Consider the following 12,151-nt stretch of genomic DNA (forward strand, 5'->3'; position numbering starts at 1 on the left):
AATGTTTTTTCTTGGTTCAAAGATTGAAAATGTTTCATTTCCATGAAGAATTCAAGTGGTCTTTTTGCTGCACTGTCCTCTCTACTCTCTATTTGAAATGCTACACTGTAGAAAGTGCAGGGGGGTGGGGAACAAACAAACAGAAAACCAACCCCCAAACCATCTGGTCCTGTATGCCAGCACCAAAAGAGGGCTCTCAAACTCCAAAAGACAGTACTAGTTTATAAAGGCGTGATATCCCTATCATTTCTCTTTTTTTTTTTTTTTTTTTATGTTCTCGGGTGATTGAGAACCTCTTGGTGGGGCTAGGATTACTGAAGAAGTAGACAGTCCTGTTTGAATTTATGCCAAAATAACACTTCTACCTCTCCTATTCCAAGGATTTTTTATTTTTTTTTTTTTGGTAGGGGGTGTGGGACAGACAACAAAGGGGCTGGCGTTAAGCTGATGCCTCACTTGAAGCCCTTTGCTATAACCTTACAGCTTGGTATCCCCAAAAACTAAGGTTAATGTCCTGTATTAGACCTTAATTGCCTTACCTGCAACTTGTTCCTTGAATTCTTGTTGGCTTTTAAGACACCTTTTTTTCTTCTTATAATCCATTAGGTTCAGAGACCTTCTCTACTTCACAATTAAATCACTTAATTGGCTTGTAAGAGCATACTTAAATTGTATGTATCTTGGTGGTGTCAATGAATTGTGGGTGATTGTCCTTATCTTAGCAGTTGCGCTTATTACTCCTGCTTTGTCATCTTGGGTTTAAAATAAAACATGCTCTAGCTGATCAGTAATCTGAGATGAGATAGGACTGTATGAGGCCAGGCATAGCTGCCTGAGTTGGTATACTGCCTCATTTCCAGCCTCTGCTCCTGGCCAAGAACCTTGGCTAGAATCTTAATTGTTTCCTAGGTCACATAGTGTGCTTGAATAATTACTGCAAAGCTGAATTCTCATGCAAAGATGGTTAAGAGGAGTTGCAAATGCTTAAAAGGATCTCAGTAGATTATAATTAGACATAACAAGTCCCTCAAGTATTGATCTTCTAATGTGCCAGAGTTTCTTTTTGATCTTCTCACTTCACCACACACCTCTACAAATGGTGTAGCAATGGGTTTCAGACATTTGTAGATAATTATTTTGATTTTGTCATGAATCACAGTCGTAGTATATTGCTACAGGTACTCTCATGCATATTGCCACTCTGTAATAGAGTACAGGAGCTGTGTAATTGTTCATATATGAAGGAAGTTCTTGAACACGTTTGTCAAGGTTAAGATGGTTTTCTCCATTGTAAAAGTGAGTAGTTTGTTAGTGATTCAGCCTTGAAAAACCCACTTTCTGCCTGGAACAGACACTAAAGTCAAGGAAGGATAGAGCTGTGTAGCTGCTTCAGAAAACTAATGATTTTCTAGGGGATTACAGCTTTGCATTAGCTGTCCCGCTACCCCAGTTAACATCGCTTGACAAAGAACCTTCAGAGAAGACCTGGCACATGTGAAATAATGCGAAACTATACTTAAATAGAGGAATGTGGAAGAAATAATTGCCCTTCCGAGCATCTTGGCTTGTGGAAATCTTGTTCCCGCTGTCTGTCTTTGCTGAGGAAGGACATTCTTGTGATTCAGTGGACGAGTGATCACTGGCTAAATTTGGTTTGTTTTTCCACAGTTGCAATGACAAAAACTAGTATCTTTAGGCCTTCCGAGCATGTCATGATGCACAGGTGAATCAGACAGGCTTAGGTGTAACTATGACTGCTTAGCAGTTGGCGCTTTTGGGATCTGTCTTTCCTGTGCAGCTGCTGGTAGGAGGATGCAAAGAGATGGACCTAGATGGTTCCTTTACTCCAAACTGAAAGGACAAAGTTGTTAAATCATTAAAATAGAAATGTAAAGAAAAAAGTACACTTCCTGCAGTTGAGCATTGTAAGTAAAAGCTTGTCAGTGCCCATTTGTTTGAGTTGTTATTAAAAAGCTGGCATAAATGTTCCCAGTTTTGCTCCAGTGATAGAAATGTCAGGCACCATAATATTTGGTCAAACAGATATTCTGTCTTGTCGTATCACTGAAAATAAAATGCCCCTTACCATGCTTGCATTTCCCTTGTGAAAAACAGGAAGAAATGCTGTGCTGGCTCTTAACTTTGTCATAAAGTCTACTTTTTCTGTTTGTACATTATTAAAAAGGCTTCTTTTTTTTTCTTTCAACACTAGCAAATGAATTATACATTCTTATAACTACTGAATGTCGAAATTCCTTTTAATTGAATAGTAATAAGGAAGTCCGTGACTTTGGAGCATTTTAAGTAGGCCAGAAATAAAATGCACTGGAGTGCTCGGATGTCCTTGCTGTCACAGTTAGTTTGACATTCTTGTGTGTTATCCATTCAACACAATGACTTACTTTTCCTGAAGAATGTTGGAAGGGAAGCTAGAATTCAGGAAATGCTAACGCAAAGAAATCCTGTAGGACTTAACTGCCGATAAACTGTGCAGAAGAGAGGTGCCCTAATGTAGCTTACCAGCTTGGATTCAGAATAAAAAATGGTGAAGAGTTCCAATGGTAACCTCTATAATAATGCTAGCACTGCTATATTAAATGCATTTCTTATGTACAGAATAAAATATGGCAGAGTATCTCAGTCTTCAAATTCTTCATGTATTCAGTAGAGCCATGCATACTGGTTGGTGCCAAAAAGCACCTGCATGTTCCCTTGCTCTGCTTAACTCTGCACAGTTGATCGGCACTTAGGTCGCATGTGTGCATTTGCATGCCCATGCAGTGCAATGCCCATGCATTTCACCAAGGGGGTTATTGTGTGTTTTGAGAGGGACACTCTCCTCAACTACTCAGCAAGAGCTGGAAAGAGCCAAGGTATTTCAAGTCCCATGTGAGTTCAGAGAACAAGACCTCAGTGTCATTAGGAGCTCCCGATTCAGCTTTTGTGTTGCTTTCAGCGCTCCCTCTCCTATACATTAGAATTCTTTGAGGCTTTCTAACCTGAAGCGTGACCATGATTGATTGTTTTGGGTTTTTTTTTTTCTGGTTGTGGTTGATGGCTTTTAGATTCTATGAGCTACTTAAGTTATATACAAATAAGCATCTACTGTTGAGGAAATCTTGAGGGCATGGTAGATTTGCAGGTTGAAAAAGTTTGGAAATCACACCTAGTAGATGGATTTTGCATTAGCAGATGAATCTCTTCAGTTTTGCTGCTCTCTTGCCTTCAAATAATTTTGCACTGGCATGGATTTCCAGAATTAAAACCACTCTGGGTAGAATTGGTTTCAGGGCTTGTGATGAAGAACTCTTTTTTTTTTTTTTTTTTTTTTTTTTCCTCTTGCATTTTCTTAATTTTTTTTTCATTTATAAATTGCCTCTGAATGACAAACATTTTATTTCTTTTCCTAGTTTGCTGTAATATATATTTTCCTTTTACTTTGAGTGCTTTTGATGCGTTTCAGGACTTTGTCCCATTGTACCAGGACTTTGAAAATTTCTACAACAGAAACCTCTACATGCGCATCCGGGACAGCTGGAACCGTCCAATCTGCAGTGTGCCAGGGGCTAAAGTGGACATGATGGAGAGAGTTTCCCATGACTACAACTGGACGTTCACGTGAGTCAAAATTGAAGAAAAGGCTTCCAACAGCTATTTTGAGTTAGAGGGTCTATAAAAGCAAGTTTGAGGTGGTGAGGTTAAAGGAGCACTGAATCGTGTTTGTTTTGAGCTTTCCAGCAGCTCAAATTGATGAATTTGCTCTTTTGAAACACATCTGGCCACCAAGGTAATTATTGCGTATAGTCTTTTTGCTACTTAATAAGGCTCCTGACTGTGTTAAGATTTCATGGGCATACGCCTGTAACAAAACCAATACTTTCGTGTGTGATGGCCACAACCCAGAGTAGACACTTTGAATCGCACTGCTACTTGTGTCTTTGTGTTGATTTAGAATCAGTCCTGACACTTGAAGTAAACATCTGAAACTGAATTTAACACAATTGTTTTGAGTCAGAACCATAGTCTGTAGAAACAAAATCAGAAATGCGAGGACAAGGATTTTTACAAATTGGAAATGACATATCACAAGTTTGATATGAAGATGTTTGCAGCAGAATACTTGGTAAAAGTAGTCATGTCTCCCCTTGGCTTTCAAGGGCAAAATAATTAAAACTTTTTTTTCCACTAAACTTCTTCCTTAATCTCCTTGTCACGTATTGTTAGTACCGCAGTGCCAGATGTGTTTCCTTTCTGTAGTTAGAGGATATCCTGCTGAGGGGCTGCCAAGTTAATTGATCTGGAGATCTTATTTTGTAATTGAAAAGAAAGTTGTGTGTTTCAGGGGTGGAAGGAGGACATGTCAGAAACAGCAAACTGTTTGAGAAGCCTCAAGCAATTTTAGATTCGATAGCAAATTCCCCTTTTAGTGTAAAATCTTTTGGAACTGGTTTGAGACAGTAAGATAGGGAAGGCGTCTTTTTCACTGATAATTTCAGTTTGATGATGAGGGGCAGTATTAAAATAATGGTTGGTTCTGCTGATTTTTAACATTTCAGTGTATGTTCTAGGAAATTGAAATAAGAATCTCCTGGTGTAGCTAATTTTTTTTTAATTGTGGGTGTCCTAACTCGTGGTGTTTTTAAAACAGGTACACGGGGAGAGTGATAAAGGACATTATTAATATGGGTTCCTACAACTACCTTGGATTTGCACAGAAGGCTGGGGCTTGCCAAGAAGCAGCCGCTAAAGTTCTGTCAGAGTATGGAGCTGGGGTGTGCAGTACGAGGCAGGAGATGGGTAAGTTGGAGCAAGATAGGATGTTCCCCGAACGCATGTTTCAAAGTCTATAATCTGATCGTAGGGGTTGGAAACATTACTTTTTCCAGCTTTTGGACTTAAGACTAATCAATAAAGAAGCTTTTACTTTACTGAAGATGAATTGGCTTACTGGGTTTAGTTTACATGGCACAGCAGTTGACTCACTTATGTTTTCATATGTATCTTTTTTCAGTGTTCTCTTATGGGCCTTTAAGAAAAACTGGTTGGATGGCTGAGTCCAGAGAGTTGTGGTCAATGGAGTTAAATCCAGTTGGTGGCCAGTCACAAATGGTGTCCCCCAGGGCTCAGTACTGGGGCCACTCCTGTTTAATGTCTTTATCAATGATTTGGACAAGGGGACGGAGCGCAGCCTTAGTAAGTTTGCAGATGACACCAAGCTGGATGGAAGTGTCGATCTGCTTGAGGGTAGGGAAGCTCTACAGAGGGATCTGGACAGGCCGGATCGCTGGGTCAAGGCCAATTCCATGAGTTTCAATAAAGCCAAGTGCTGGGTCCTGCACTTTGGCCACAAAACAACCCCCAGCAGCACTACATGCTTGGGGAGGAGTGGCTGGAGAGCTGCCAGGCAGAGAGGGACCTGGGAGTGTTGACTGACAGCCGGCTGAACATGAGCCAGCGGGGTGCTCAGGTGGCCGAGAAGGCCAATGGCATCATGTATCAGGAATACTGTTGTCAACAGGAGCAGGGAGGTGATCACTCCCCTGTACTTGACTTTGGTGAGGCCACCTCTCGAGTACTGTGTCCAGTTTTGGGCACCTCTGTACAAGAAGGACGGTGAGGTGCTGGAGAGGGTACAGAGGCGAGCTACCAAGCTAGTAAAGGATTTGGACCATGTCTCATAAGAGGAATGGCTGAGGGATCTGGGGCTGTTTAGCCTGGGGAAGAGAAGGCTGAGGGGAGACCTTATTGTGCTCTACAACTACCTGAAAGGAGGTTGTAGCAAGGCAGGGGTCGGTCTGTTCTCCCTCATAACAAGTGATAGAACAAGGGGAAATGGCCTTAAGTTGCACCAGGGGAGGTTCAGGCTGGATATTAGGAAGAATTTCTTTACTGAAAGGGTTGTCAGGCGTTGGAACAGCCTGCCCAGGGAGGTGGTGGAGTCACCATCCCTGGAGGTGTTTAAGAGATGGGTAGATGTTGTACTTAGGGACATGGTTTAGTGGCGTTGGTAGAGCTAGGACAAAGGTTGGACTCAAATCTTGAAGGTCTCTTCCAACCAAAACTGTTCTATGATTCTAAATTCTTCTCATAGAATATAGCAATATGGAAGGCTGCTCACTCTGAATTTCTCATCTGTTTTGTGTGCAGGAAACTTGGACAAACATGAGGAGCTGGAAAAGCTAGTTGCCAGGTTCCTAGGTGTGGAATCTGCGATGGCATATGGAATGGGGTTTGCAACCAATTCTATGAACATTCCTGCTTTAGTTGGCAAGGTATGGCTTAAGTCACTGACAGAAGCTCATCTAACAGATTTGTCTGGTTGGGTTTTCTAAAAGCTACTTGTTTGGTTTTGTTTTTCTTCAGTGTCAACCGCTACTGATAATTCTGTATGGAAACTGTAGGTCATGGGATGCATCTCTAACCTTTGCAGAAGTCTTTTTGGGAAACAGCATCCATGGGACCAGTAGCAAGGAGCAAAATCCTAGTAGAAAAGCTATTTAAGGGAAACAAGTTCAAATATAAAGACTGATGATGTCTACTGTGTGCCCCATAAAACAATACACAATGCAGCTTGAGTGTCCTGCATCTCAAACTTACATTTTTTTAGTTACTGGAAAATACGATGGAAGAGAGCAAAAATATATATTCTGTTAGCTCCTACTTAGAGTAAAATAGTGGAAGTACTGGAACTGTTTCCTCTTTTTGAAAGTGATTCACTATTAGCCTAGCACTACTAACCTATTGGAATTATTCGTCCCTGTGTGGTGAATTATTGTCCCTTTATTCCATTTATTGGTTTTCCTACTTCTTGAGATCACTTTGTGGTAGAATTTTGTAAATTCTTCCACTTGTGACATCTACAGAGTATAAAATTGCTGTCTTGTTCTTCCTGGCCCTGATGAATCTCTTCTTGACTAGCTGTAGTGTCTTCCTGCATGCTACTTTCATTTGTAACAGTGAAGCAGCACTGTCTACATAATGCCTCTTTTCTTCTGGTCTCTTAGGTTTTGCATATCAGATGCTTTCCACAATGAAAGATTTTTTTTTTTTTGAGTCTGGTGCCAGAGAGAAATGCAGTGCTTCAAATCTAGTCTTTCTGGAGTCAAAATACCTCTGCAGTGCTGTGATTTTTGAACAACATTTATTACTCTGAACATATCTTTTACTTCTGTTTTTCTGCTCTTTGTCTTCCCGCATCTCCCCAATTTTTCTTTTCAAAAGAAAAATGATTCATGATTTTTGAGACCTTTCGGATTCAGAACACACATGGTCAGATACATTTAAGTAGACTTCTGTCTGTTATGAGTCATTATGAATTGCCTATTACTGCAAAGTTACTCAATCTTTTTTCTGTGTATGTGGATCCCACTGTATATCTTTATCTTATACAAATACCCTTGAGACACCTTACTCAGCTCCTTAGTTTTCACATTTGAACTTTTAAGTTTTTGCAACCATTGAGAGCATCTGAACAGTAAATTTCAAGGCATGTAACATTCCTGTTTTCATGCACATAACTTGCACGGTTACTAAACAAACACTTTTCATAAATGGATACAGCAATGTGTACTGTCAGCAATGAGCACACTTAGGTTTTGTGCACTTTAAATAAATTGGTAAGAAGCTTATGCCTTACAGCACTAGAAGTGCCCTTATACTCAGGTGAATACTCGAAACAAACCTCTTCTGAAGAGAAGAGTTCTTGTCAGCTGAACCATTTCATAGTTCAGAACGTTCACTGAATGCTTTTTTTGGCTGCCTGAAGTTGCTTCTCACTGCACTGTCGATTTCTTCATTGTCTGCAAATAAGGACTCACATAAATCCTGAGTTCTGGCACCACCCACAATTGGCTGTGTGTGCACAGCCTGTCTGACAATGCTTTGACAGTCCTCTCTAAAGCCCAGAGAATCTCATGCTTGATTAAACTCTTGGGCTCTTGTTTTTTACTATTGTTTGTGTGTCTCTGCATGTCCTATGTACATTTTCAGATGCAGAGCTGCTTGGAACACAAATTTTTGGAGGTTTGGCAAATACAATCAGTAATGGCATCTACATTTGACCAGAAGGGGTTTCTTTGACAGTCACTGATAAGATTTGAAGCTAATAATTATTTACATTCTATTACAGTATCTGGGCATTAGCTTAAAACACAATCCACTGCAATAAAGTTACTCACGTATATGTAATACTGGACCACCTGTTATGTTTTTGCTCTGTGGAATCCTTAAGCACTTGGTTTATTTTGCTACTGAATCCCTTTTTAGTAGCAACAAATAGACTTGACTATCCTAGGGATCCAACTCTACCCCATAACCTGATCAGCAGTGGTCAGCAAAAGGAATTCGAAAGCTTCATTAATATTACCTAGTTAACATTTATTCACATGCCTTTTTAACATTTATTACTCTGAACATATCTTTTACTTCTGTTTTTCTGCTCTTTGAGCACGTTTCTTTCTCTAAGCAGGTACTTAAAACAGGTCTAGTTGGTGTACTCTGAAAGTTGTATTTCAGCACTGTTAAAACATAGCTTAAAAACAGGTCTTTCTGCACCTGGCAGTTTTCAGCAGGAGAGACCTGCTGTTGACAGCCAAGTTGTTGACTGCCTAGTACACTCACTGACAAGTATGCTGACTCTAGACCACAGGTACTGTGTGAGATTTGAGGATTACATAGTCAGAAATTGTTAGACCATTTGAGGCTAAGCTAGACTCTGAAAGTTGACTGTTTTGGAATAAGTGTTGTTAGTGTAGTTACTGTAACTAGCTAATAACAGTGCTCTCTATTGCCTTTAGTACAGAGTTTTTCATAGTAGCTCTGGACTAACAGAGGCTAAATAATGGAGTTAGAGCAATGGTGCTTGGAGGATCTTCTTTCGGTTGTAAGAGAACAGATTAATTTCCATGTATAGTTAGTTGGTGAAATTAAGTGCTCAGGACTGAATTACACAACTCATGTATGCAGCACTTTGTGGTAAAAATGTGGCATTTGCTTCAGTTTCTATATATGACTTGTAGGATGCATTGGTAAGTAATCTTCATTGGCATATGTTTTTCTTGAAACCGGTAGTATGATCTCCAATTAGTGTTAGTCTTCTCCTGGATACTCTCTCAAATGTAAGTTTGCTGATAAATGTGACTGGAAGTTTTATCATTGTAGTAGCAGCACTCAGTTTTACATATGGTCGTCAGTGATTGGTGTACTGTACCACTGGCTTCTTTGATCCTTTGCCCTCTCTCAGACAATACTAGACTCTTTACTTCACTTTCAGTTTTAATTTATTTTGTGTAATTGAATGTCCCCTACTGTTACAGGTGGGGGTGAAAAGAGGTTGCTCGTAGATTTGTTAAACCTTCTTTCTCTACCAAAAGTTCGTGCTTGTTTTTATGGAGAAGCTCCTTCTAGACAATTAATCTCTCCTTCCTCTTATTAATCTATCACTTTTCCTACTATCTGCCATTTAAGAAGGATTATTATATTCAGTTTTTGATACAGCAGTGTTTAACAGCAATGCTCTCTGACATAGTATACGTAGTATATGTACTCTTTCTCTGGTATAGTAGTTGCAAAGAGCAAACACTAATTGGAGATTTCCATGCTTCTTGTGCCAAAGTCTCTGAAATATGCATCGTGAATCCTTGTAGCAGCAATTTGAACACTGCTGGTTTAGTGCAGTTTCTGGGGAAAACCAGTCTCAAGCTTTCCCAGGATGTAGAATATTTCTAGGTACATTGCAGTTCTAGTGCAAAAGTTCCTTTATTGTGGAGAAAATACTCCTACTGCCTGTGACACCTTGTGTAACTGTAGGCAATGCTTTTCACAGTTCTAGTCTCTCTCATTGCAGAGAATAAATGTTCTTGGTTCTTCCCTCCATCAATCGTTACTAGAGAAACGTAGAGTGAGCACGTTTCGTATCAAATCTTCAGCATCTTGACACGCTTTCTGGATTTTTAACTTAAAGTCACTTCTAGAGTTGCAGCAGATTTACGTAGTAATTGGAGTGGGCCAAGATTCTGTAGAAATATTACTGTTCTTTTACAAACTAATCCCCCAATATGCATTCCTGTAGTCCACAGTGATCACACTGTGACTGAATGTTCACAGCATATATCAGCTGTTGACCTGTAATCATTGCTGCTCTCAAAACAGACATATCCTGTCTTGATATTTGTCCAAGGATTTATCTTCCGTTTTTTTGAAAAAGCAAGTGTAATGTTTAATGGCTTCAGAAGACTTTTCAATTTCACTCTCTAATTTTGTTTTCCACTTTCTGTCTCTTGTATGTTATCTTCATCTACAAAATACTTAATAGTTCTGTTCATTAAAGAAAATTAGCCGCTTTGGTACCACTGAGCACACATGGGTTTAGTCAGTGGTTACCTCCTAATGTAAGAAATAGTGCAACTTCAATAAAGTCTTCAATCTGGGACTTCAGTGGCCTGTTTCCTAGCACCACTGTAGGCTTGCTGAGTGAAGTGCAACAAGCTGCCAAGCTGCTCTGCTCTCTGGCTGCATAGGAGGATGAGTACTAATCATCATGAGATATTCAGGCAGGTTCCGCTGCAGGACTTCTGGGAAAAGGGAAACTTAAGTCGTTCTTTCAGTTAACAGCAGTTGTGTATTTGTAGTTGCCATACTAAGGCTGCAAATTGTTTCTTAGCAAGTCTTGCCTGGACTAGCTGCACTTAAGTTGGAAATTTTTTATTTTTTTTTTTCCTTAAATGGTTTCTAAGCAGTTCAGAGCTGGAAGGTGTTATATGCTTGGCTGTGAAACATAACCTTTTCAATATCTTCCTCTTTCCCCTTCTAATTCAGGGCTGTCTGATTTTGAGTGATGAACTGAATCATGCATCATTAGTGCTCGGAGCAAGACTATCAGGAGCAACTATTCGAATCTTTAAGCACAACAGTAAGTATCAGATGGTGGCCTCTGCTTTTCTGCAGATAGATCTGCTATAGATCAGATACAATCTCTTCTATCTTCTAATAGTTGGAAATCCAATTTCATGCAAGGAAATCAACTGCTGGTTACCTGAAAGGTCAGAAGAATGCTGCTACTGAGAATTTAATCATCCTGAATTGGATATTTTATTTTTTCTCATATGTTCAGTCTCAACTAATAACATTTTTATCCTGAAGCTGTTCTTGCTTAAACCTTCTGCATGTGAAGAGGAACATGCTGCCCTTCAGCATGTCTAGGGGCACTAGTGTTTTAACATGGCTTCTTGTTACTTGGATAGCTCAGCACGGTCAGACTATTCTAACAGTCTGTCACATAGTAGTGCTATCTTGTAGTGGTCTAGGTTACAATTTGGGGGATAAGAAAGTTTAATTTTAGGACCAGATGCTGACATGATCCTACAGTAACAAAAGCTTACTAATGCAGATGTCCTAGCTAAACTAGCCATGCATTGGTACAAAGTAGTACAAAAGGAATTTTTGAGATGTGAAGCATAGTTAATTTCATTGAGTTACTTGCTTTAAGTATCTGTTTCCAAAATACACAGAATTGTCACTTTGCTAGTTTCAGCTTCCTCCAAAGGAGGTGTTTAGAATAACTTTCAGATTAAAAATACTTAGGATTTCCTTCTCTTTTTCTCAGTGAAAGAGGTACCTGGTTGTCCTTGATTGGTAAAGCCACTATCTTCATTCTTCAGCTGCTCCTAATACTCTTTATAGTATTGATCTCTGAGATCACAACAGCTCTTACTCTCTTTGAAGTGTGTGGTGGTGACAGCAAAGCTTGGGTGACTGCAATTATTTTCCTTTCTTTGTCCTGCTTGATTTGATAGTGGATCCTCTGCTGTACGTATTGTTTCTTGTGTTCTCTCTTTCTTATTCTTTATCATTGGAATGATTTTCTTTACAGAAGTGTAAAGCTTACTGTAACATTCAGTGATGATTTTTTTTTTTTTTTTTTTTATTCTTGATAAATCTTGATTGCTGGGCAAGATCACAAAAGCTTTGCATTCAACTTGTGCATTTGTTTAGACATACTTCGGAACATGGCAACCAGCTCCAGAATTTCAGAGAATGCTGGTGACAAACATAGTTCTGGGTATGAGGAAAAGGACTTGGAAGCTCTGGTGTGATGAGGAAGAATAGATGATCTGTGGGAATGGGGTACAAACTAGCAGTGGTGAGACTAGGG

At 39.6% G+C, this 12,151-nt stretch overlaps 1 protein-coding gene across 1 annotated transcript in view; it reads left to right on the forward strand.

The window, feature by feature from the left end:
- The window catches only part of SPTLC2 (serine palmitoyltransferase long chain base subunit 2), a 76,534-nt gene that overhangs the window by 17,344 nt on the left and 47,039 nt on the right, over positions 1–12,151 (forward strand). The window contains exons 3-6 of the mRNA XM_086462413.1: positions 3,464–3,618; positions 4,649–4,797; positions 6,148–6,272; positions 10,816–10,909. Of these exons, the coding sequence (XP_086318539.1) occupies positions 3,464–3,618; positions 4,649–4,797; positions 6,148–6,272; positions 10,816–10,909 (523 nt within the window). The remainder of the gene's footprint in view (positions 1–3,463; positions 3,619–4,648; positions 4,798–6,147; positions 6,273–10,815; positions 10,910–12,151) is intronic.

The sequence above is a fragment of the Leptosomus discolor genome, chromosome 3 (genome assembly GCF_034619465.1).
Source record: "Leptosomus discolor isolate bLepDis1 chromosome 3, bLepDis1.hap2, whole genome shotgun sequence".
Classification (NCBI taxonomy): domain Eukaryota; kingdom Metazoa; phylum Chordata; class Aves; order Leptosomiformes; family Leptosomidae; genus Leptosomus; species Leptosomus discolor.